At 45.7% G+C, this 27,024-nt stretch overlaps 1 protein-coding gene across 1 annotated transcript in view; it reads right to left on the bottom strand.

Annotated features, from left to right (window-relative positions):
• Positions 1 to 27,024, bottom strand: part of inppl1a (inositol polyphosphate phosphatase-like 1a) — a 146,018-nt gene that overhangs the window by 27,027 nt on the left and 91,967 nt on the right. The window contains exons 10-19 of the mRNA XM_067985599.1: positions 25,633 to 25,739; positions 24,590 to 24,692; positions 22,578 to 22,774; positions 20,539 to 20,656; positions 19,855 to 19,951; positions 18,089 to 18,227; positions 14,310 to 14,409; positions 14,131 to 14,219; positions 12,921 to 13,002; positions 8,548 to 8,637 (exon numbers count right to left, since the gene is read on the bottom strand). Of these exons, the coding sequence (XP_067841700.1) occupies positions 8,548 to 8,637; positions 12,921 to 13,002; positions 14,131 to 14,219; positions 14,310 to 14,409; positions 18,089 to 18,227; positions 19,855 to 19,951; positions 20,539 to 20,656; positions 22,578 to 22,774; positions 24,590 to 24,692; positions 25,633 to 25,739 (1,122 nt within the window). The remainder of the gene's footprint in view (positions 1 to 8,547; positions 8,638 to 12,920; positions 13,003 to 14,130; positions 14,220 to 14,309; positions 14,410 to 18,088; positions 18,228 to 19,854; positions 19,952 to 20,538; positions 20,657 to 22,577; positions 22,775 to 24,589; positions 24,693 to 25,632; positions 25,740 to 27,024) is intronic.

The following is a 27,024-nucleotide window of genomic DNA, read 5'->3' as shown; positions in this document are numbered from 1 at the left end:
TAAAAATACTCAATTGGAGGAGGGCCAATTTCAGTGGGATGAGAACGGATCTGGCCCGGGTAAATCGGAATCCAAGATTGGCAGGCAAAAAAGCGCCAAATTTAAGAAAGAGTCAGTCAGCAAACTACTGTACTTCTATTTTAAGGATCAGAAAACCAAAGTCAGCGGCGATGCTGTCATCGTTATGTCTGAAATGCTAAAAATATTTGTTGTAGAGTGAACAACATATGGAATGGACACCCAGCTGGAACAGTGGAGGCAAAAACCCTAGTCATTTAGTAAACAATTGGATACAAGTGGAGGAACTTCGGGGTCTTTCCAAATGAATAAACCAAGATGGGGTGAATGGCCTTGCTCGCCTGCAATTATCTTGTGATCTTTTGTAGTATTTTGGTAGTTCAACAGGAGCGTTTAAGCACAAAAACGTCACTGGCTTAAAAAGTAAATATTTCTTTCACTTATGTGTCAGGGTGAATCTACCTCAAGCAAAATTCCACTTTTAGGCATTAGGAATCCACCACAAAACAGCGTAATTCCAAGCGCAAAATGAAAACTTAAACTAGTTTATTAACTAGAGTGATAAAATTATAAATAACCGGTTTTAAGATTTGATTTGCTTTAGTTTAGTTAATAATCTAAAAAGAGGCATGGCAGGCAGCTGGCGTCACTGCAGTGCATCCGCGAGGCTGAGAATTTTGTGGATAGCACGTATCAGGAGGTGGTCACCCTACAGCTTAAGAGTGTGCAATCAGAGAGGGTCTGGGTGACTGCCAGACAGACAAGGAGAACCAGGCAGGTAGTGCAGGAGTCCCCTGAGGGCATCTCACTCTCTAACCAGTGTTCAGTTCTAAATACTGGTGGGGGAAGAGGGTTCCCCCTGGGAAGTGCAGCCAGAGCCAAGACCACAGCACCATGGCTGGCTCAGCTGTACAGGGGGGGAGGAGACAAGTCAGGAGAGCAATAGTGGAAGGAGATTCCATAGTTAGGGGAGCAGGGAGGTGTTTCTGCGGCCGCAGGAATGATCCCAGGATGGTATGTTGCCTCCCTGGTCATGGATGTCACTGAGAGGCTGCAGAACAGGCGAGGGGGGGGGCGCGGGTGAGGGTGAACAGCCAGAGGTCGTGGTCCATATCGGTACCAACGAAATAGATGGAAAGAGGGATGAGGTCCTGCAGGCGGAGTTTAAGGAGTTAGGAAAAAGATTAAAAAGCAGGACCTTAAAGGCAGTAATCTCCGGATTATTCCCAATGCCACGCGCTAGTGAGAACAGAAATAGGAGGATAGAGCAGATGAATGCGTGGCTGTAAAGGTGGTGTTGCAAGGAGGAGGGCTTTAGATTCCTGGGATATTGGGACCGGTTCTGGGGGAGGTGGGACCTGTACAAGCTGGACGGGTTGCACCGTAACAGGGCCGGGACCAATATCCTTGCGGGGAGGTTTGCTGGTGCTGTCGGGGAGGGTTTAAACTAGCTTGGCAAGGGGATAGGAACCTGAGTGTGGATTCAGATGGGATAAAGTCGGAACTGGAAATGGAAGGCAGAGGGAACAAAGGTTAGCAAATAAACAACAGAGGAGTTTGGCAGTCCTTAAGTGTATTTACCTCAGTGCAAGGAGTATAGGAAATAAGGCGGATGAGCTGAGGGCACAAATAGACACGTGGCAGTATGATATCTTAACTATTACAGAAACATGGCTTCAAGAGGGGCAGGATTGGCAGCTCAATGTCCCTGGTTACAGTGCTTTCAGATGCAATAAAGAGGGGGCTAAAAAAGGAGGGGGCTGGCAATTTTGGTTAAGGAAACAATTACAGTTTTGAGGAGGGATGATATTTTAGAAGCAGCACCAAATGAGGCCTTATGGGTTGAGCTAAAGAACAAAAAAGGGGCAGTCACACCACTGGGAGTGTACTATAGACCCCCAAACAGTCAGAGGGAGATAGAGAAGCAAATATGTAGGCAAATTTCTGAGAAGTGCAAAAACAATAGTAGGGGATTTCAACTACCCGAATATTAACTGGGATACAATCAGTGTGAAAGGTATAGAGGGTGCAGAATTCTTAAATTGCATACAGGAGAATTTTTTTTTAGCCAGTATATAGCAAGCCCAACGAGGGTGGGGGGGGGTGCAGTTCTGGATTTAGTTCTAGGAAATGGAGGGGCAGGTGGAAGTAGCAACAGTGGAAGAGCATTTGTGGTAGTAGTGATCATAAGGGCAATTAGGGATGGGCAATAAATGCCGGCCTTGCCAGCGACGCCCACATCCCGTGAACGAATAAAAAAAAAAGTTTTAGCATAGTTATGCAAAAGGACAAAGACAGAGCAGGAGTTGAAGTTTTCAATTGTGGAAAGGCCAATTTTACTAAACTGAGAAGTGATTTAGCAGAAGTAAACTGGAAACAGCTACTTGAAGGTAAATCAGCGTCAGAGCAGTGGGAGACATTGAAAGGGGTGATTCAAGGGGTTCAGGGTAAACATATTCCCACAAAGAGAAAGGGAGGGGCTGCCAAATCTAGAGCCCCCTGGATGTCAAGAAGCATTCAGGGTAAGATAAGGCAGAAAAAGAGAGCTTATGATAGACATCGGGAACTCAATACTATAGAAAGCTCAGAGGAGTATACAAAGTGCAGGGGTGAAGTTAAAAAGGAAATTAGGAAAGCAAAGAGAGGGCATGAAAAAATATTAGCAGGTAAAATCAAAGCAAATCCAAAGATGTTTTATAATTACATTAAGAGCAAAAGGATAACTAAGACTAGGGCCTATTAGCGACCACAAAGGTAAACTATGTGTGGAGGCGGAAGATGTGGGTATGGTTCTTAATGAACACTTTGCATCTGTCTTCACAAAGGAGAGGGATTAAACAGGGACTGAAGTTAAGGAGGAGGCGTGTGAAATATTGGACGGGATAAACACAGTGAGAGAGGAAGTGTTAAGGAGATTAGCATCTTTGAAAGTGGATAAATCACCAGGGCCGGATGAAATGTATCCCAGGCTGTTAAAAGAAACCAGGGAGGAACTGGCGGAGGCTTTAACAATCATTTTCCAAACTTCACTGGATACAGGCGTAGTGCCGGAGGATGAGAGGACTGCGGACGTTGTACCGTTGTTTAAAAAGGGAGCGAGGGATAGACCGAGTAATTACAGGCCAATCAGCCTAACCGTGGTGGTGGGCAAATTATTGGAATCAATTCTGAGGGACAGGATAAACTGTCACTTAGAAAGGCACGGACTGATCAAGGACAGTCAGCACGGATTTGTTAAGGGAAGGTCGCATCTGACTAACTTGATTGAATTTTTCGAGGCGGTGACCAGGAGGATCGATGAGGGTAGCGCGATTGATGTATTTTAGCAAGGCTTTTGATAAGGTCCAACATGGCAGATTGGTCAAAAAAGTAAAAGCCCATGGGATCCAAGGGAAAGTGGCAAATTGGATCCAAAACTGGGTCAGTGGCAGGAAGCAAAGGGTAATGGTCGACGGGTGTTTTTGCGACTGGAAGGCTGTTTCCAGTGGGGTGCCGCAGAGCTCGGTACCAGGTCCTTTGCTTTTTGTGGTATACATTAATGATTTGGATTTAAACGTAGGGGGCATGATTAAGAAATTTGCGGATGATACAAAGATAGGCCGTGTGGTTGACAGTGAGGAGGAAAGCTGTAGACTGCAGGAAGATATCAATGGACTGGTCAGATGGGCAGAAAAGTGGCAAATGGAGTTCAATCCGGAGAAGTGTGAGGTAATGTATTTGGGGAGAGCAAACAAGGCAAGGGAATACACAATAAACGGGAGGATACTGAGAGGTGTAGAGGAAGTGAGGGACCTCGGAGTGCATGTCCACAGATCCCTGAAGTTAGCAGGACAGGTAGATAAAGTGGTTAAGACATATGAAATGCTTTCCTTTATTAGACAAGGCATAGAATATAAAAGCAAGGATGTTATGCTGGAACTGTATAAAACACTAGTTAGGTCACAGCTCGAGTACTGTGTACAGTTCTGGTCACCACATTACAGGAAGGATGTAATTGCACTGAAGAGGGTGCAGAGGAGATTTACGAGGATGTTGCCAGGACTGGAGAATTTTAGCTATGATGACAGATTGGATAGGCTGGGGTTGTTTTCCTTGGAACAGAGGAGGCTGAGGGGTGATTTGATTGAGGTGTAGAAAATTATGAGGGGCCTAGATAGGGTGGATAGGGAGGACCTATTTCCCTTAGCAGAGGGGTCAATAACCAGGGGGCATAGATTTAAAGTGATTGGTAGAAGGGTTAGAGCAGAAATGAGGAAAAATGTTTTCACCTAAAGGGTGGTGGGGGTCTGGAACTCACTGCCTGAGAGGGTGGTAGAGGCAGAAACCCTCAACTCATTTAAAAAATACCTGGCTGTGCACCTGAAGAGCCGTGACCTGCAGGGTTACGGACCAAATGCGGAAAAGTGGGATTAGCCGGCGTGGACACGATGGGCTGAATGGCCTCCTTCTGTGCTGTAAATTTTCTATGATTCTAACTGTAATTGAACAATGGGCGGCCTTTAAAGAAGTGATGGTTCAGGTACAGCCTAGGTACATTCCCACGAGGGGGAAAGATAGGGCAACCAAAGCCAGAGCTCCCTGGATCACAAAAGAGATAGAGAGTAAGATAAACAGAAAAAAGGGGCATATGACAGATGTCAGGTTGATAATACAAGTGAGAACCAGGCTGAATATAGAAAGTTCAGAGGGGAAGTGAAAAAGGAAGTAAGAGGGACAAAGAGAGAGTATGAAAATAGACTGGCAGCTAACATAAAAGGGAATCCAAAAATCTTCAATAGGCAGAAGGGTGTTCCCCAGGGGTTGGTGCTGGGACCACTGCTTTTCTTGACATATATTAACAACTTGGACTTGGGTGTACAGGGCACAATTAAAAATTTGCAGATGACACAAAGCTTGGAAGGGTAGTAAACAGTGACGAGGATAGTGATGGACTTCAAGAGGATATAGACAGGCTGGCAGAATGGGCGGACATGTGGCAGATGAAATTTAACGCAGAAAAGTGCGAAGTAATACATTTTGGTAGGAAGAACGAGTAGAGGCAATATAAACTAAAGGGTAAAAGTCTAAAAGGGGTGCAGGAACAGAGAGATCTGGGGGTATATGTGCCCAAATCGTTGAAGGTGGCAGGTCAGGTTGAGAAAGCATTCAGGATCCTGGGCTTTATAAATAGAGGCGTGGAGTACAAAAGCAAGGAAGTCATGATGAACCTTTAGAAAACAATGGTTCGGCCACAACTGGAGTATTGTGTCTAGTTCTGGGCACCGCACTTTCGGAAGGATGTGAAGGCCTTTGAGAGGGTGCAGAAGAGATTTACTAGAGTGGTTCCAGGGATGAACGAGTTCAGTTACATGGATAGACTGGAGAAGCTGGGGTTCTTCTCCTTAGATCAGAGAGGGTTGAGAAACACAGAAAACAGGATCAAGAGTAGGCCATTCGGCCCTTCGGGCCTGCTCCGCCATTCAAAATGATCATGGCTGATCGTCTAACTCAGTACCCTGTTCCCACTTTTTCCCCATATCCCTTGATCCCTTTAGCAGTAAGAAATATATCTATCTCCTTCTTGAATACATCTAATGACTTGGCCTCCGCTGCCTTCTGTGGTAGAGAATTCCATAGGTTCACCACCCTCTGAGTGAAGAAAGTTCTCCTCATCTTGGTTCCAAATGGCATCCCCGTATCCTGAGACTGTGACCCATGGTTCTGGACTCCCCAGCCATCGGGAACATCCTCCCTGCATCTAGTCTGTCTAGTCCTGTTAGAATTTTACATGTTTCAATGAGATCACCTCTCATTCTTCTAAACTCTAGTGAATATCGGCCTAGTCAACCCAATATCTCCTCATACTTCAGTACTGCCATCCCGGAAATCAGTCTGGTGAACCTTCGTTGCACTCCCTCCATGGCAAGGACATCCTTCCTCATATAAGGAGACCAAAACTGCACACAATACTCCAGATGTGGTCTCACCAAGGCTCTGAGAGGAGATTTGATGGAGGTATTCAAAATCATGAAGGGTCTAGGCAGCGTAGATAGAGAGGAACTGTTTCCATTGGTGGAAGGGTCAAGAGCCAGAGGACGTGGATTTAAGGTGATTGGCAAAAGAACCAAAGGCAAAAAATTTTTTACACAGCGAGTGGTTCAGACCTGGAATGCACTGCCTGAGGGGGTGGTGGAGGCAGATTCAACTGTGACTTTCAAAAGGGAATTGGATAAGTACTTGAAGGGAAAAAATTTGCAGGGCTACAGGGACAAGGCCGGGGGAGTGGGACTAGCTGGACTGCTCTTGGAGAGCCTGCACGGACTCGACGGGCCGAATGGCCTCCTTCTGTGCTGTAACTATTCTACGATTCTATGAAATTTCAAAAGCTGAACTCACAAAGACTCAGTTCCAATTCAAAAGGAGCTTTCACGTGACGGGAGTGCCGTCGAAAAGATATTGTGGGACTCCAGCTTTCTCGATCCGAGTTTGCTGATCTCAGCCAGGGCAATGGTAGGTGGGCTACAATTGGCCTCGGTGCACTTGGTGGGGAAAGAGAAAACGATCCAGGGTTCCTGCTCCTGATCGCCATCGAGTGACCGCGTTGCACAGCGTCACGTGTGGAACTTTGACACCAGCAGGATCAGACTCGGCTCAAACCGCTCCCCCACCCATGGTCAAATAGCTTAGTGTTCCAGGCTCACATATGAAGCATGGTCATTTGGGCAAGATACTGGAGTGTGGCCAGGGCCCGTGGAACTATATCCCAGCGAGAGTCAGAAAAAAAAAAATCACTCACAAAATAGACAAAAATGTTTGTGATAAGTGGTGCCTGGTTTTAGTAAGTTTTGGAAACGTTGTTACATTCTGATAAAGCCTGGGTTGCAACATGCTGCTGATCAAGTCCAGGCTCGTGGTTATTTATAGTGACGGCATTTATTATTCACCGTCTAACCACAGCAGACGTGAATGCACTGCTGGTCACAAGTACCCTTGATGGACTCTGGGGTCCACAGAAGCATGAACGACAAGGAATAGCATTCAGATAATCACTGCTGCCTTGGACGGCTGCACTCGCATCAGCTGCAAGGCCAGCCAGCACTCCCAGCTGCTTCAGTAACACAATACAGAACACAAATAACAGGCCCCTCACATTCAGTGAATGACGCAGCCTCTCTATAATCACCTGCGACACACAAGCAGTCACAACAACCATGAGCGATTCATGTGCAGCTACAGACATCAACAGCCCACTCACTTGGACTCTGTCACATACCAGGCTGCTGAAATGTCAAGAGAAGTTTATTTTGTTAACCCCTTTGCTTCCTTCCATTTAGAGAGCTCAGAACGACTCGCATTATTAACTTACAGAAATCATGATTTAAGTGGTGAAAGTTTGGTTGTCATAATAAAGAAGAAACTTGCATTTATACAGCGCCTTTCATGACCACAGGATGTCCCAAAGCAATTTACCACCAAGTACTACATAACTTGAAGTACTACATAAAATTTACAGCACAGAAACAGGCCATTCGGCCCAACTGATCCATGTTGGTGATTATGCTCCACACGAGCCTCCTCCCATCTTACTTCCTCTCACCCTATCAACAGATCCTTCCCTTCCTTTCTCCCTCATGTGCTTATTTAGCTTCCCCTTAAATGCATCTATGCTATTCGCCTCAATTACTCCTTGTGGTGGTAAATTCCACATTCTCACCACTCTCTGGGTGGGTAAGTAAGAAGTCACTGTTGTAATGTAGGAAATGCGGCAGCCAATTTTGCGCACAGCAAGGTCCCACAAACAGCAATGAGATAATTGACCAGATAATCTGTTTGTTTAGTGGTGTTGGTTGAGGGATAAATATTGACCCAGAACACCGGGGAGAACTCCTCTGCTCCTCTTCAAACTGTACCATGGTTTCTTTTACGTCCATCTGAGAGGGCAGTCAGGGCCTTGGTTTAACATCTCATCCGAAAGACAGCACCTCCGACGGTGCTGCACTCCCTCAGTACTGACCCTCCGACAGTGCAGCGCTCCCTCGGTACTGCACTGGGAGTGTCGGCCTGGATTATGTGCTCAAGTCTCCGGGGTGGGACTTGAACCGACGACCTTCTGGCTCAGGGGAGAGAGTGCTGCCCACTAAGGATGGGCAAATACATTACCCAGGAACCATGCTCTTGATGGCTACGGCAACGCCCTACTGGAAGTTGCACGAGGACAGGTTTGGCTCTGCTGTGAATCCCCTCTCCCCACCAGTAGAATACCTTGATGATACACAGTGTCTGGGCTCACATATCAGGGATGCTGCTTGAGGAGGTACTGAAGAAAATCTGAACACTTTCCCCCAAAAGGCTGTGGGTCAAATGAAATTTTCAAGACTGAGATCGATGGATTTTTGTTGTGTAAGGGTATCAAGGGATATGGAGCAAAGACGGGTAAATGGAGTTGATGCACAGATCAGCCATGGTCTGATCGAATGGTGGAACAGGTTCGAGGGGCTGACTCCTGTTCCTATGCTCCCTGTTATTGAAGTCCCATATAAACACACCCACCTTTTTTGGATACAAACTGCGACGTCACACCAACTTCGAAAGTACCAAAGACCGGCGAGTGATCACTCGTCACAATGTCATCCGTGCAGCCTGAGAGAAAAACAAGCAGAAAATATATTTTAGTAATGAGTAGGGTCCATGTACTCCATCAGCGGAAGGAGTGGGCTTGATGGGCCGAATGGCCTCTTTTTTGGTTCCGTGCTTTCTTAACTTGACCTCTGTTCAGATGACTTTTTTTGATTGGTCTCTGTGCTCCAACAAGCGTAGCTCCTTAATCCCGTGCCGTGAATGGCCACCAATTTGATAGGTACCTGATCTCTCATGAGATCTAACGAAGCCGAGAAGGTTTATATTTAAGAAAAGTCGGGTCAGGGGAGATCCTGAGACATTCAAGATTATAGACAAACTGAAGCCTAATAATATGTTTGACATAATCACAACCTCTACAAAAGGGGCACTGATTCAAGATTAGAGTTAGCTTAGAATTTAACGACTATAACAGTGACCATATGGGAGGGAAAAAACTGCACAGGGAGACAGTGTCAGCAAATTCAAGAGAACTGGTTAGATATTTGGCAGGGCAAATAATTGAGGGGTATGAGACATACAGTTTAGTAACGTTTTTAAACTTTAGGAACTGCTGGACCACAATTGTCTCTTCTAGGCCTATGCTGTGACAACTTGGCTCAGCGGTAGCAGGCTCACCCGAGACACAGGGTAGTGGGTTCAAACCCCACTCTGGGACGTGAGCAAATAAATTAGGCTGACACTTCCGTGCAGCATCAAGGGAACGCTGTGTTAGTGGGAGGTGCAACCTTTCATATCAGGTGTTAAAGCAAGGCCCTTTAGGTCTATTAAAGGTCCAAGGTCCATTCTAGATGGACGTTGAAGATCCCATGGCAGTACTCGCAGAGGGGAAGGGGAGTTCTCCTGGTGTCCTGGCCAACATTCCTCTTTCAATCACCACCGAGCGCAGGTGAACTGGTCATTCATTCCATTATTGTTTGTGGAATCTTACTGTGCACAGAATGCCACATTTACTTCCACGGCAACAGTAACTCCACTTCAAAAGTAATTCATTGGCTGTGAAGCGCTTTGGAATATCCTGAGGGCGAGAAAGGTGCTATATCAATGCAAGATCTTTCTATTACTTCAAAGTATGGGAGTACTTTGGCATCCGCAGATAGATATGACCAGGTTCTATGGCTTTGTCGATGTCCCTTCCCATCACCAACCTAACGCTGGGAATCTAGTCACCACAACAAATACTTGACAAGCTTTCAAAGAGTCTGTAGGTTAATGAAATACATTGATACAGCACTCCATATTTCCTACATTACAAGTGACTACACTTCAAAAAAAGTACTTCACTGGCTGTAAAGCGCTTTGGGACATCCTACAGTCGTGAAAGACGCCATGTAAGTTCTCTCTTTCTTTCTTCCTTACCTCAAAAGCACTGAATTATCTTGGAGTGCTGTCAAGGCAAAAGTGGCAATAAGAAAGAGGAGTGGGGAGTGTTTAAAATAAAAAGAGAACGAGTGAAAGATACGAGGACGGAAATCAGCACAGTTCCTGCAACTATCTGGATAATTGCAATGGATGCAAGGACCAGTAAATCCACAATCAAACTTTATGGTCACTCCCCCCAGGGAAGTTGAAAAAATATTTGATCTAAGGAGTGAAAGGAGCAAGGAACAAAGATGGACTTCTCTACTATACGATGTTTGTGCACACGCATACACGTACACAGAGTGTATTAATTGTCGCACATGAAACTCTAATGTGTCAGGGCCTAGAATTGTCTGCAAGTAGAAATTCCAGCAGACTCTCAGACTCTTGTTCTGGGGTCGGGCGTAAAAGAGCGGTGGGGGAGGGGGAGCCCACCACATGCCTAGTCCGTGAGACACCCAACAGCAAGCATCAGCTTCGAAAGCATTTCCCAGTTGCTGAGGTTTCGATGTTGAAATGCAACAGCTGGTCCCTTGCGGTCTTTTGGGTCTGATCCCGTGATTACTGGATATCTTGTTCCACCGAGAGCCAGACACTGATGAAGACCACATGTGTTTGTTCTTTTGTGTGGCTTGGGTTGGGTTGGGTTGGATTTAAGGGGGGAAGGGGGGGGCAATGAGAAGAGAATTACACACTTGCAAAACATGGGAAAACAAAATATAAATCAATCTAAAAGAAATGTTATTAAAATGAATGACAGGATTGCATTTATATTTTGCATCTCTCAAACTGCTTCACGTGCAACGAATTACTTTGAAAAGTGAAGTGGCTGTTTTTATGTGGGCAAATGTGGCAGCAATTTGGACACAGCAAGATCCCAGAAGCAGCAAGATGAGTAACCAGTAGAGGTAGAGGGAAGAACACTGGCCAGGGCACACCACCTTCAAAAAGCTGTCATGTGATCTTTTATGTCAACCCGTGTAGGCAGATGAGATTTCAGTTCAACGTCTTGTCAAATGAATCTTCAATAGTTGAATGCTCTTCAGTTGTGTGATTTCCAAATTGGTTCTTTCATTCACAAAACCCACACCGAATTTAGCCCTGTCCCACACCCGCATCAAATGTGCTGCTTTCTCTTCCCTTCAATATTCTCCCCCAAAAATTTGGACTCTTCAGGTTTGAAGGCAGACAATGAGAGGAGACCTTTTTGAGGTCTCGAAGATACCAAGTGGCGTAGAAATGGTTAATCCTGACCTCAGTTTCAAGTTCACTGAAGGGCAAGTTCATGACTGATGTCACAAAGCACTTTTTCCACACACTCAAGGAGTGATCAATAGCAGCAATGGTCTCCGGGTAGGGTAGGCTGTAAGATTCTAAGAAGACTACACTTGGTCTCGACTCCTGTGTGTTACGTCATGGGAGATCACCTAGTTATTTTTAGATACGAGTCTTAACATTTACTTCACAGAATTACAAGAAGTCACATCGAAACCACAGCACAGAAACAGGCCATTCAGCCGGACTAGTCCATGCCGATGTTTATGCTCCACATGAGCCTCCTGCCTCCTGCCTCCCTACTTCATCTCATCCTATCAGGATGTCCGTCTATTCCTTTCCCCCTCATGTGTTTATCTAGCTTCCCCTTAAATACTATTTGCCTCAACTACTCCTCATGGTCAACATGAGTTGACATGAAAGATCGCATGACACCTTTTCGAAGGTGATGTGCCCTGGCCAATGTTCTTCCCTCTACTGGTTATCCCTCTCACTATTTCTGGGGTCTTGCTGTGTCCAAATCGCTGCCACATGCAGGTGCAGCAAGTGATTAGGAAGGCAAATGGAATGGAATATAAAAAGTAGAGATGTTTTGCTACAGTTGTACAGGGCATTGGTGAGACCACATCTAGAATACTGTGTGCAGTTTGGGTCTCCTTATTTAAGAAAGGACATAATTGCTTTGGAGGCGGTTCAGAGAAGGTTCATTCGACTGATTCCTGGAATGAGCGGGTTATCTTATGAGGAAAGGTTGGACAAGTTGGGCCTGTATATACTGGAGTTTAAAAGAATGAGAGGTGATCTTATTGAAACATATAAGATCTTGAGGGGGCTAGAAGGGGTAGATGCTGAGGGGATGTTTCCCCTTCTGGGAGAGACTAGAACTAGGGGCCAGAGTTTAAAAATAAGGGGTCTCCCATTTAAGACGGAGATGAGGAGAATTTTTTTCTCTCAGAGGGTCGTGACTCTGTGGAACTCCCTTCCCCAGAGAGCGGTGGAGGCAGGGTCACTGCATATTTTTAAGGCTGAGTTAGATAGATTCCTGATTAACAAGGGAGTCAAAGGTTATAGTAGGTAGATGGGAAAGTAGGGTTGAGGTCACAATCAGATCAGCCGTGATCTTATCAAATGGCAGAGCAGGCTCGAGGGGCCGAATGGCCAACTCCTGCTCTTAATTCGTATGGTCGTACATTAGCCCACATAAAAACAGCCGCTGCACAAGAATTGCTTATGAAATTGATTACCCACGGTATAAAAACCTGCTGGAGGTGCATAGGTCCCTCGGTGAATTGTAATTGTTTCATTTTAAAAGGGAGGTATATTTGATTGAACTGTTGACATATACATTCACCAGAGCACGTCTGTTGGCCTTCGATCCTGTGGTCCAAGCTTTAGAACTGATGGTTTGGAAGCACAATGCTGCACCCTCTTTATAACACTGGTATTTATACGATCCTTTAGCATGGAGCAGGGACAATGAGGCGAATGGCCTACGCCTGGCTGCCATTAAATATTTCAAAACTATTCACAAAGTGAGCCGTTTATGACATTTAGGATAATGGAGCAATTCAGCAGAATGCACTCTAATAAATAAAAAGGAAACTCTCGCAGGGTTATGGAAGTGGAAGGGACGAGGATACGTAACTCACCGTATGAATTACAAATGATGTGGGTCTCTGGGTACGACTTCCACAAAATCCTGTCACACCACGATGGAACGTTTGTGCGGACCTGTTGATACAAAGAACACCTGCACTTACACTGCGATCTGCTCCTTCCAACGACCAGGCTCTTGGGCTGCGTGAGCCTGCTCCACTTTGCCAGTTTTACATGCTTTCTTTCCACCTGCCTATCCCTCGCCTCTATAAGCTATTAACACTTTGTCTCTCATTGTGCCTTCTACTGTCTTGTGCTATCACTTCTGCCATCTAACATAGGAACATAAGAACATAGGAACAGGAGTAGGCCATTCTGCCCCTCGTGCCTGCTCCACCATTTGATAAGATCATGGCTAATCTGTGATCTAGCTCCATATACCTGCCTTTGGCCCATATCCTTTAATACCTTTGGTTGCCAAAAAGCTATCTATCTCACATTTAAACTTAGCAATTGAGCTAGTATCAATTGCCGTTTGCGGAAGAGAGTTCCAAACTTCTACCACCCTGTGTGTGCAGAAATGTTTTCTAATCTCACTCCTGAAAGGTCTGGCTCTAATTTTTAGACTGTGCCCCGTACTCCTAGAATCCCCAACCAGCGGAAATAGTTTCTCTCCATCCACCCTATCTGTTCCCCTTAATATCTTATAAACTTCGATCAGATCACCCCTTAAACCTTCGAAACTCTAGAGAATACAACCCCAATTTGTGTAATCTCTCCTCGTAACTTAACCCTTGAAGTCCGGGTATCATTCTAGTAAACCGACGCTACACTCCCTCCAAGGCCAATATGTCCTTCCGAAGGTGCGGTGCCCAGAACTGCTCACAGTACGCCAGGTGCGGTCTAACCACCTCCTATTCTCCACTTAAGCACTTTACCATAAGGATGGTGGAAGCAGATTCAAAAGTAACGTTCAAAAGGGAATTGGATATATACTTGAAAAGGAAAAATTGCAGGGCTGTGGGGAAAGAGCGGGGAAGTGGGACTAATTGGATAGCTCTTTAGAAGAGCCGGCACAGGCATGATGGGCCGAATGGCCTCCTTCTGTGCTGTGTGATTCTATCATTTAAAACACACTTGGATTTATTCAGTCACTGCAAGTCAGTGCCCCTGGTATTTACACGATTACAGCGGGTGATGATATGGGCGGGAGGGATAACATTTACTAAAAATCTGCAAATTACTGAGACAGTCCGTACGCACCCCGGTAGGCTTCTGCTTGTGGCAAACGTACACATCGCGGGAACCTCGCTCGTATCGATACGTCGGAGGGAATGTGATTTCCTCTTCATCTACAGACAGGACGCAAGAAAACATTTGATTCAAACCTTTCAGGTCCAGCCGTAGCCGCTAGTAACAGACAATGTGACACCAGTACTTACAAAATCGAAGAAATATTTTATTTTTCTCTTTCTCCAGGTTCAGCTGGTCAACTTTCTGCAGCGGCTCAAACTCCTTCCTGTTGATGTAATTCAGTATGTCCTGACAGGGAAACACAGAATGAAAGAAATCAGAAGACAAAGAAGAGAATGAAGAGTCACCTATAGGAGTGAAGCATCGAGGCACAGAGGCCGGGAGGTCCCAGGTCCGTGCCGAGTTAGTTCATAGTATGGTACAGCACAGGAGGCCATTCGGCCCATCATGCCTGTGCCGGCCCTTTGAACGAGCTATCCAATTAGCCCTATTCTCCTGCTCTTTCCCTATTACCCTGTAAATTTTTCCCCTTCGAGTATTTATCCAATTCCCTCTTGAAAGTTACTACTGAATCTGTTTCCACCGCCCTTTCAGACAGCGCATTCCAGAGCATAATTCACTGCGTAAAAATTGTTTCCTCATGTCATCTCTGGTTCTTTAGCCAATTACCTTAAATCTGTGTCCTCTGGTTATCGACCCCTCTGCCACTGGAAACAGTTTCTCCTTATTTACTCTACCAAAACCCTTCATGGTTTTGAACACCTCTATCAAATCTCCCCATAACCTTCTCTGCTCTAAGGAGAACAACCCCAGCTTCTCCAGTCTCTCCACATCACTGAAGTCCCCTATCCCTGGTAACATTCCAGTAAATCTCTTCTACACCCTCTCCAAGGCCTTGACATCCTTCCTAAAGTGTGGCGCCCAGAACACAATATTCCAGCTGAGGCCTAATCAGTGTATTATAAAGGGCTGGTATAACTTTTTTGCTATTGTACTCTATGTTTATAAAGCCCAGTTGATTTCAGCTCAGGATTAAAGAGGAGGTGGGGGGTGAGGAGGGAGGGGGCTGCTATTATTGGCTTCAGTGACCCTGAGCTATGGAAGAGGGGAAAAACAAATGAGACCGGTTTTCCGCTCCTGATTCCTATTCAATGATTCGTCCTGGCAGCTGCACTTGTGTGAATGGTGGGTGAGGACAGGATTGGGTCTGGCTGCGATGCTTCTCTTGGTTGAATATCCATCTAACACTCTGGATGTATGTACAAAGAACTGTTAATTTTATGATGCACAGGGTAGCCTCTGTGTAATCCTGGCACAGCCAGAGTCAGCAACCACCAAGAGGGAGAACACTGGCAAGGGAGGCAGCTAGGCAGTCTCTGACTGGTCTATTTGAATTCCCTCATCAAGAGAGTGAGCCTTTGGTTCAGTGGGAGCATTCCCGCCTCTGAATCAGAAGGTACTGGGTTCGAATCGGGCGCCAGACTGTCCCGGCGAGTGGAGGCCGGGGCGTCGGCTCTGAATTCTGAGTTGACATCCAGCGGAATATTCTTGTCTGGTGGGCGTGGGTGCCTCTCCCCCTCATCGTATGGATTGTTGAAGCCCATAAACCCTCCCCCTGTATAGGACTAACCCCCCCGCTATCGACTGGTGTAAAGATGGTTACGGCCATGGAAGGAGTGTTCACGTCACGTCAGACTGTTAACCCGCCTGCGAACCCTCCCACTACTTCACACTGCTCTCCAAGGGAAGAGCACAAAGATACGAAAATAACAAACTTATCAAGAGCACACCGTGCGCAGATATGACCCATGTTTTTCCATTAAAAAAATAATTTTGGGGGGAAAACAATTACATAAGAACATAAGAACATAAGAAATAGGAGTCGGCCACATGGCCCCTCGAGCCTACTCCGCCATTCAATCAGATCATGGCTGATCTTTGACCTAAACTCCACTTTTCTGCCCGATTCCCATATCCACTGATTCCCCTAAAGTCCAGAAATCTGTCTATCGCAGCCTTGAATATAGTCAACGTCTCAGCATCCACAGTCCTCTGGTGTAGAAAATTCTAAAGATTCACAGTCCTCAGTAAAGAAATTCCTCCTCATCTCAGTCTTAAATGGCCGACCCCGTATCCTGCGACTATGCCCCCTAATTCTAGACTCTCCAGCCATGGGAAACAACCTCTCAGCATCTACCCTGTCAAGCCCCCTCAGAATCTTACATGTTTCAATGAGATCACCTCTCATTCTTCTAAACTCCAGAGAATATAGGCCCATTTTATTCAACCTCGCCTCATAGGGCAACCCTCTCATCCCAGGAATTAATCTAGTGAACTTTCGTTGCACCGCCCCGAAGGCAAGTATATCCTTCCTTAGATAAGGAGACCAAAACAGTTCACAGTACTCCAGTTGAGGTCTCACCAAAGCCCTGTACAATTGTAGTAAGACTCTGGCAGCTTGATTCCTGCTCGTGTCCCAGAACCAAAGTCCGGACTCCCAGGGATCCGAAGCTAAATATCACAGCTGCGCAGACAGTGAATTCGATCAGGTACCTGACGTCCAGACAATGACTTATCCAGCTGGATCAAGAGCCCAGAGCCTGTGGAAAATCAATTAGGAACACTCGATCGCATTTCAGCTGACTGATGTGAAAATAAGCCTGGATGCCTGCACTAGGCCTTTGGGATAATCGAGGTCCCACTGCATGTACAGCGAAAGAAAGAACTTGCATTTATACAGGGCCTTTCATGACCTCAGGACATCCCAAAGCACTTCACTGCCAATGAGGTACTTTTGTGTAGTCATTGTTGGAAACACGGCAGCCAATTTGTGCACAGCAAGGTCCACAAACAGCAATGAGATAATGACCAGATCATCTGCTCTTAGTGATGTTGGTTGAGGGATAAATATTGGCCGGTTCACCGGGGAGAACTCCCCCGATCTTTTGCGTCCACCTGAGGGGGCAGACGGGGCCTCATCCAAAAGATGGCACCTCCGACAGTGCAGCACTCCCTCAGTACTCCACTGGAGTGTCAGCCTAGATTATGGACTCAAGTCTCTGCAGTGGGACTTGAACCCATGACCTTCTCACTCAGAGGTGAGAGTGCTACCCACTGAGCCACAGCTGACACTCGAAGGGTGACACATGGTGTGAAATCCCCCCCCCCCCCGACCCAAGACTGACCACCTCCCTGGGTCTCCACAGAACATGGAATATAGGCCTGTGAGTGGCTCTCCCTTGCACCACAACATTGTGACGCAATTTCTGTTTGGACGTAGCTTCTTAATAAAAGGGTGTCTTTTGTTGGTGCAAGAGTCCAGATCTTTTAGACAGTCCGGGTAAGGCCAAACCCACCTCAGTATCAATCTCAGTAATGGGACCACATATCGGCTTGCAGTCTGAACAACACGTTTGAGAACAAGAGAGCTGAGCTGAAATTGAAGGCCCTACAATTCACATTCCCAAGCCAGAGCTCTGTCCAATGGCGCAGCTGGTAAGAAAATTTCCGAGTATGAAACTGAGCCTTCGGGCCCCCACGTTTGAGCCCGAGCTCAGGCCAGTGCGGAGACAGCTAGCAGCCGGTATGGTGATCGGGGTGCTATCATTGGTGTTAGCGTTTCTGGGCTGGGGGTGGGCAAAATGGAATTACATTTTTATTAAAAAATCAGCCACATTTCCCTGGCAGAAAGTGCATGCAATGTGGACATTGTGAGAGTTCAGGATCAGAGTTGAAATGATGCCTCGTGGTTAAATTGTACCAGGATAGGATCAGAATGGCTGTAATGCCTCGTGTGGTCGAATAGCCAGCTAAAACCCACTGCCTAGGCTTATATATAACAGCCAGTTGGGCAAGATGCAGAGTGCCCAATGCCTGTGCATCTGTTACCCCTGAATGAGTTAGTGCCTTTGGGAGAGAAAAGAGGAACAGGGGAGCTCTCAACTCGCAGTACTGCAATGTCACCTACCTGCAGCTCCATGTCCAGCCGATAATTGAGGTCCCCAAACCAGAAGAGATGCGTGAACCGTAACGAGATGTCAAATGAACTCAGCTGCTTGTCACCGAGAGAAAGTAACCGCAGGATATCCAAGTAATTCTGATTCCGTCTGCGTGTGAGAAACAGGATTGGAAAAAGAAGTTTTTTTTTTCTGGTTCACTGCTCTCGCTCCACTCCCAACTTAATTTTTCCTCCCGAACCAAATAAAGCCTCCCTTTCCTGTGAATGGGATTGATTGGTGCTCCAAGTAAGGCTACAAACTCCCCCCTCAGCACCACCAAATGCCTTAAACAGACAAATGGATCAGAGCTTCACCATGCGAAAATTTGCAGCGAGGAAATACGATACAAGATCCTAAAGGAGTTTGGTGGCCCGGCATATCAGAACAGCCCAACCAAACTGCAGCTCCGCACTTTCCCCCACTGGCTGCTATAACATCCAAAACACAATTAACCCCTCTCGTCCTGGATGGGCACAAAACTGCGCTCAGATGAACATTCTTCAAGAAAATCCTCTTCATCTATGCTCCTGATTCACGATGCCTTGCCATTGTCTCAATGAACCAGTTTGATTTAGTTGCGAGCTCTCTCATCTCTCGATCAGAAGGAGCTGGGTGCACGTGATAATTATGGGTGAGCAAGATTATTCAGCCCATCTTACTAAGAATCTAAAGTCCTCTATTGCAGCATCCAACTGATTATTGATTAGGCCTCCAATATTCTATCTGGAAATCCATTCTGCGTGTTGCTCAATTCTGGTGTGAAGAATTTCCTGGCATATGCCCTAAATTACCTTTCACTAATTTGAACCTCTATCCTCTTGTCCTACTCTTGCAATACAGGTTAAAGCAAATTTCTGGATTTACCATAAAGAAAGGAACACGAACTTGCATTTATATAGCAACTTTACAGCCAATGAAGTACTTCTGAAATGTAGTCACTGTTGTAATGTAGGGAAACACTGCAGCCAATTTGCACACAGCAAGATCCCACAATGGGATAATGACCAGGTAATCTGTTCTTAGTGATGTTGGTTGACGGATAAATAGTGGTCCAGGACACCGGGAAAAATCCCCTGCTCTTCTTCGAAATAGTGGCTGTAGGATCTTTTACATCCACCTGAGGGGGCAGACGGAGCCTCGGTTTAACGTCTCAACTGAAAGACGACACCTCTGACAATGCAGCACTCCCTCAGTACTGCACTGGGAGTGTCAGCCTGGATTTTGTGCTGGAGTGGGGTTATATGGACGAAAATGCAGGCACAACCAAGCTGAAATAAAAGCAGAAAATATTGGAAATACACAGTAGGACTGTCAGCACCTTAAAAAGAGAGATTAACATTTCAGTGGGCACTCTCCATCGAGTGTCAGACACTGATGGACCTGCTGCATATTTTTAACATTTTCTGTGTTTCTTTTCAAAAGTCGAGCAATCGTGTTTTTTCTTCATTGCAGCCAGGCGAGGAGACCACCGGGGGAAAGATTTCCTCTGGTCGCTGTGCGTCAGTGACACAATAAATACAGCAGGAAGATTTTCTATGTTCGTTATTCCTGCAAAAACTTACTCCTGCATAATGCTTTTACTGGAAAAAAACGGACATGGAAATTTTTTAAGATGTTACGAACACAGTGACCAGAGAGAATCTTCTCTCAGAGTTTACGATGCTCCTAACGCAATGATCAGAGGAACCTTTCTCCCAGACCGTTCCTTGTTAAGAATCTTACTGATTACACCTACCTCGCAGTCTTCTCATTACCAGACGTTAAGTGGCAGTTGACGAATCCAAACGAAGTTCCATTGAACATAAAAGAAACACCAACAGCGCCTTTGTTTCCTGTGCATAACGGAGAAATACTTTTAGCAAATGACGTTTGCACACGGTGCTCATCGTGTGAAAGTACATCAGCTTGCATTTATATAGCACCTTTAACATAGTAAAATGTCCCAAGGTGCTTCACAGGAGCGATTATCAGACAACATTTGTCACCGAGCCACATAAGATGATATTTGGACAGGCGGCCAAAAGTTTGGTTAAAGAGGTAGGTTTTAAGGAGCATCTTAAAGGAGAGAGAGGCGGAGAGGTTTCGGGAGGGAATTCCAGAGCTTTCCACGATTTTCTTCACTCCACCATTGGCGGCCATGCCTTCTGCTGCCTAGGCCCTATGTTCTGGTATGCTATCCCTAAATCTCTTCACCCTTTAGGACGTTCCTTAAACCTACCTCTTTGACCAAGCTTTTGGTCACCTGTCCTAATATCTCCTTATGTGGCTTGGTGTCAAATTCTGTTTGATAATCGCTCCTGTGAAGCGCCTTGGGACATTTTACGACGCTAAAGGCACTATATAAATGAAAGTTGTTGTTTTCATCACCAATGACCATTAGGTTAACAGGCCTAGCTGCTGGGATCGCTTGGTTACCTACCCAACGTATTAGCTATTCCGGTCTTCACACTCGAGGTACTGATGTGGCTGATCCGGTTCTCGTGCTCCGGCTTAACCAGGACTGCAATTTTAATATTCCAAAGCGACTGCATTGCAATCTGCCAACAAACAAACCCAGTTACTATGCAAACAACTCTATTCTCATAGGGAACTACAAATTTAAACATAGACTTTGATTGTGTGATCAAGTACTGGAATGGGGTTTCAACCCCAGTCTCCTGAATCTGAGGCAACAGTGCCAGCAACATATCCAGGCTGACAATGGGTAAGCTATCTAGGAGATGTCTCTTCCAGGCCACAGATGGGTACCACTTTTGAAAAATTTGTTCTGGGGATGTGGGGACAATGGCAAAGCCACATTTATTGCCTATTCCTAGTTGCCCTGACAACTGTGCTCTGTTCTGGGCACCGTACCTCAGGAAGGATGCACTGGCCTCAGTGGTGGGTTAAATTACGAGGACAGGTTGCACAGACTGAGCTTGTATTCCCTTGAGTATAGAAGAATAATGAGTGATCTAATTGAGGTGTTTAAGATGACTGAAGGATTTGATAGGGTAGATAGAGAGAAACCTTAAAATTAGAGCTCGGCCGTTCAGGGGTGATGTCAGGAAGCACTTCTTCACACAAAGGGGAGTGGGAATCTGGAACTCTCTCCCCCAAAAAACTGTGGATGTTGGGGGGTCAATTGAAAATTTCACAACTGAGATTGATAGATTTTTGTTCAGAGCCAGTGCGGGTAAATAGAGTTTTAAACAGATCAGCCCTGAGTTAATTGAATGGCAGAACAGGCTCGGGGGGCTGAATAGCATCCTCCTGTTACTATGCTCCTAATAGAGTGGTTTGTTAGGCCAGGTCAGAGGGCATCAAGAGTCAATGACTATTGTGTGGGACTGGAGTCACACGTAGGCCAAGCAGAAGTGGCAGGTTCCCTTCCCTCAAGGACACGAGTGAACCTAATCCTGTCTGTGCGTTTTCCAGAGGTGGCTGTCAAACAGCTATCAGGAGCTGCAGCCCTGGATGAATTTTCTCCCCCTATTACCGGTGCCGCTGAGATCAGCTAACTCAGCACAGAGCAGAGGTCGAAGCTCAGACCTTCCTCATCTATATGGCTCAGCAACACCTGAAATTTCCAAGTTAGGAGCAATTTTCTCATTTGTGTAAAAAATAATTATCCAGGATTTTGACTGGAAAGTTATATTGCCCTTCCCCTTTCCCCACCACTCCTCTCCTTTCAGTTTTCCTCCTGTGCATTCTCTCTACTCCTACGATTGTAATAAATTGGATAGCCAGGTGGTGAAGGATAGAATACTAGAGCCTAGTCTTCAGTTGCTTCCAAGCCTTTATTCTCAGAGATTCCCCGAGATAAGCTCCCTCCTATAAATGGCTTGTAAACAATTTTACAACACCAAGTTATAGTCCAGCAATTTTATTTTAAATTCACAAGCTTTCGGAGGCTACCTTCTTCCTCAGGTGAACATCGAAGAAGAAGGTAGCCTCCGAAAGCTTGTGAATTTAAAATAAAATTGCTGGACTATAACTTGGTGTTGTAAAATTGTTTACAATTGTCAACCCCAGTCCATCACCGGCATCTCCACACTATAAATGGATATGAGAGTCCCAGTTGATACCACCACCTGAATACAATTAACACTAATTGATTTAAAGCACATGGATACAAGTAACAATGATCCCCTTCTTCCCCCTCCTTGACCCCAACACTTTGCCCCGCCTGGGGCTGGGGCGAAGGCTGATGCCGGATCCATATCGGCTTATAAGCCGAACCTGGAGGACAATGACAAGGGGATAGAGCTTCCTGGGAGCGAAATGGAGGCGGTCTCCCAAAGCTGCTTTGGCCGAACACAAAATGTTTGGGGGGAGGGAAGGGAAGAAAAGTGTCATCAGTCCTCCGACAACCCCCTCCCCCACATTCACCACCCCCCAACCCAACTCTGCCACTGCTCTCCCCTCCACCCATGAGGGCAAGTTGAACCTCATAGGACAACACACAATACACCGTACCGGTTTGAAGTCTAGGTCAGTACATTCTTTCAAACTGCCCCGTACGAAGTCCACCCACTCCTTGTCCGCTACAGAGTTTTCCTGAGTCCCGATAACGTAGATGTCGTGTGGAATGGTGACTGTGGTCTCGTCCAATGTTTTCCCAAGGCCCTTCGACACTAGCCAGGCCGCCATGCTTTTCTGAGGGGGGGCACTTCCTATTCGTGTGTTTGTTTTTTTTTTAAAAAAGAGAGAAATTTGTTTGAGAATTATTTTTGAACAGCCATTAACATTTTTTTGAAAATATTATTCATTGAGACGATAAACCAAGGCCCCATCTGCCCCCTCAGGTGGGTGTAAAAGATCCCACAGCACTATTTCGATGAGGAGCAGGGGAGTTCTCCCCAGTGCCCCGGGCCAATATTTATCCCGCGAGCAATATCACTAAAAACAGGTTGTCTGGTCATTACCACATTGCTGTTTATGGGATCTTGCTGCGCGCAAATTGGCTGCTGTGTTTCCTGCATTACAACGGTGGCTACATTTTAAAAAAAAAAGTACTTCATTGGCTGTAAAACGCTTCGGGACATCCTGAGGCCATGAAAGACACTATATAAATGCAAGTTCTTTCTTAATGGACCCTTTTCACTTGCTGTATCAAAGCTGGGTTAACTGTCTCCTCGACGCAGTCCTGTTCTTTCTTCAATAATCCGAGGTGGTTGGCCAAGCATGATTTGCCTTTAGAAATTCATGCTGATTTGCCCTGATTTACTGTTTCTCCAAGTGTTTAGTAATTTCATCTGATGTTACAGACTCCAGTCGTTTAGCAACAGCTGAGGTAGCTGGCCTATAGTTTCCTGAGTTACCCCAATCGCATCCTTTTTGAAAGGGGAGTCGGAGGTGAAGGGCAGCTCGTCGAAATGGCCTCAGGCTGTATTACGAGTAACGCGGGCTAACTGCAAAGAGCTAGTGACCTTTTACTTGTGCCAGCTTCACTGGCACGTTCCAGAGAATCTCCAATTTTCATCAATTGGTGAAACCATTGCTACAAAGATTTCCCTGCTTCCCGTTTACAGCATTGGAAGAAAAGCACCGGATAATGATCTGGGATGCACTGTCTGAAAGAATGGTGGAAGCAGATTCAACAGTAACTTTCAATAAATAATTCAAGGGGGAAAATTTACAGGGTTATGGCAAAGAGCAGGGGAAGGGGGACTAATTGAATCACTCTTTCAAAGAGCCAGCACAGGCAGGATGGGCTGAATGGCATCCTCCTGTGCTGTACCTACTATGATGACATCCGAGAAACATCCCCAAACGTTTCAGATATAATATTCTTAAACCGAGACTCCTGATCTGGTGCTTCTCATTGGTAGGATGAGATTTCTGTGAATGCAGCATCCCCCCACCCCCACACCAAGATACGAGCTCCAGTCTGGTTGAGGCTTGCACCCACAATCTTATGATTTAGAGGAGTGAGAATTATCAACTGAAAGAAAATAAAAATAAAAATGACTTGCATTTATATGACGGCTTTCACGACCTCAGGACATCTCAACGTGCTTTACAGCCAACGAAGTACTTTTTGAAGTGCAGTCACTGTTGTAACGTGGGAAATGTGGCAGCCAATTTGCACCCAGCAAGGTCCCACAAACAGCAACGCGATAATGGGCAGATAATCTGTTTTTTAGTGATGTTGTTTGCGGGATAAATATTGGCCCAAGACACCGGGGAGAACTCCCCTGCTCTTCTTCAAAGAGTGGCCATGGGATCCTTTACGTCCACCTGAGAGGGCAGACGGGGCCTCGGTTTAACATCTCATCCGAAAGATGGCACCTCCGGCAGTGCAGCGCTCGTTCAGTACTGAGCTGGAGTGTCAGTCTGGATTATGTGCTCAAGTCTATGGAGTGGGACTTGAACCCACAACCTACTGACTCAGGGGAGCTTGTGCACCGACTGAGTCAAGTTGACCCAAGTGAGAAGTCGGGGGCCGGCCTGGATAAAATGCCAGGTGAGTTTTCTCTCGTTCTTACCCATGTTCCATGTGCCAATGAAGACTGAAATCATGTCCGGTTCATCCTGCTTGGAATGTTTGTTCTTCATCAGCTGCAGGAGTTGGCAAAATGCCTCTCGTTTCTGAAAGAGGAAGAAAAAACTCAATTTTTGAAGACTTTGACACGGTCACTGCCGAAAATGCTTTGAAAAACTTTTATAAAGAATTATCAACTTTAACCCTATTCCCAGTTGTTTTGGTTTAGAATTTTTTTTTGTTGTTGAAATCAAGGTTACTTGCTGATTTTATTTTAAATCGACAGCCTCAAATTGCAATCTCAATATTTTAAAGGAATATAGGAAAATAGGAACAGGAGGAGGCCATTTAGCCCCTTGAGCCTGTTCCACCATTCAATGAGATCATGGCTGATCTGTGACCTATCTCCAAATATCCGCCTTAGCCCCATATCCCTCAATACCTTTGGTTAACTAAAATCTATCAATCTCAGATTTAAAATTAGCAATTGAGCTAGCATCAACTGCCGTTTGCGGAAGAGAGTTCCAAACTTCTACCACCCTTTGCGTGTAGGAGTGTTTCCTAACTGCACTCCTGAAAGTCCTGGCTTTAATTTTTAGGTTATGTCCCCTAGTCCTAGACTCCCCAACCAGCAGAAATAGTTTCTCTCTATCTACCCTTTCAGTTCCCCTTAATATCTTGAAAGCTTCAATCAAATCAGTGAGAGTGAGAGTGAGAGAGAGAGTCCTGATTCACACTTCTGTGAGACGGGACTGAACCTGAGTCCACAAATTACGTTTGTTTTGCAATTATTAAGAGAAGTGTTTGAAGTAAATCTAAATCACCATACAATTTGGTTCTGTATCCCTTTTTGTAACAAGGTAATTAAACAGGCCACACTGACCTTCTTAATAACATATCGCAGGGGTGTAACAATAGGACCCTTTTGTGATCTGAACTGGATAATGTGTCTTTGGCATTGGCCCTCATGTGTGCTTCTTCCAAAGGTGGACTGAAACACTTGGGGAAAGGAAGAACAACCAGGAAGTCTGTAATTGGGTAACTCACCCGTGTAGTTTCAAAGATGAAATCTTTCCTTTGTGTTTTATCTTTTTCCTTCTCGAACACTATTCCCAGCTTGTTGTGGACGCGCTGCGACTTTATCAGCTGGCGAACTGAGGAGGAAGAGAAAGAATCCACTGATGACTCCAGGAGTGTTTGTTTTACTGATGCTCGTCCAATCAGTAAGGGACAGGTCCCAAACTCCCAAGGGCAAGAGGACAGTGTGCTGAACCAGGAGGGCCCCATGTGTACCCACCATGGAGCCTGGTATAAAGCTTAGAACCATAGAAAAGATACAGCACAGAAGGGGGCCATTCAGCCCACCGTGTCCGCGCCGGCTCTAAGAACAACCAGGTGCCCATTCTAATCCCACCTTCCAGCACGCGGTCCGTAACCCTGCAGCTTACAGCACTTCAGGTGCAGGTCCAGGTATTTTTTTTTTTTTTAAAAAAGAGTTGAGGGTCCCTGCCTCTACCAATTTGGGCAGCAAATTCCATACACCCACCACCCTCTGGGTAAAAAAGTTTTTCCTCATGTCCCCTCAAATCCGTCGGCCAATCAGCTTAAATCTATGTTCCTATTGATTTACAGATATCTCAAGTTGCTGATAGGAACTGATACTCCACTGCTCCTCTTCCAGTACTGCCAAGGGATCTTTGGCATCCAACTGTAACAGGTTTGTTTAATCATTCAACTAGCTTGAGCTGAGTTAGCCAGGGTAGTACTAGGAGGGTGGTACAATTGGCCTCAGCAACCCTGGGCCAGGGTACAGTAGTGTAGTGGTTATGATTCTACTACCAACCCAGAGACAAGTTTTGAAATTGAATGCAACAAATCTGGTAATTTGTGGGCAGGCACCAACAACAAAAAAACCATGAAAGCTGTTAGACTGTTATTAAGTAACGAACGAAATGTCCTTACTCAATCTGGCCCACTTGCGCCTCTAGTCCACACTACAGGGAAGTAAGGGTGCAAACTGCGGAGGCTCTGGCCACAATCTTCCAATCCTCCAAAGGTACGGGAATGGTGCCAGAGGACTGGAGGATTACACCCCTGTTCAAAAAGCCAGAGAGGAATAAACCTGGCAATTACAGGCCAGTCAGCCGAACGACAGTGGTGGGGAAACTTTGAGACAATAATCTGGGACAAAATGAATTGGCACTTGGAAAAATATGGGTTAATAAATGAAAGCCAGCAAGGATTTGTTAAATGCAAATCACGTTTGACTAACTTGATTTGAGTTCTTTCACGACGTAACGGAGAGGGTTGATGAGGGTAGTGCGGTTAATGTGTAAATGAACTTTCAAAAGGTGTTTGATGAACTTACACACAATAGACTGGAACTGTCTATTGTGTGCAAAACTGAAGCCCATGGGATTAAAGGGGCAGTAGTAGCTG

The sequence above is a fragment of the Heptranchias perlo genome, chromosome 6, assembly GCF_035084215.1.
Source record: "Heptranchias perlo isolate sHepPer1 chromosome 6, sHepPer1.hap1, whole genome shotgun sequence".
Classification (NCBI taxonomy): Eukaryota; Metazoa; Chordata; class Chondrichthyes; order Hexanchiformes; family Hexanchidae; genus Heptranchias; species Heptranchias perlo.
This window is presented reverse-complemented; position numbering and strand designations above follow the sequence as displayed.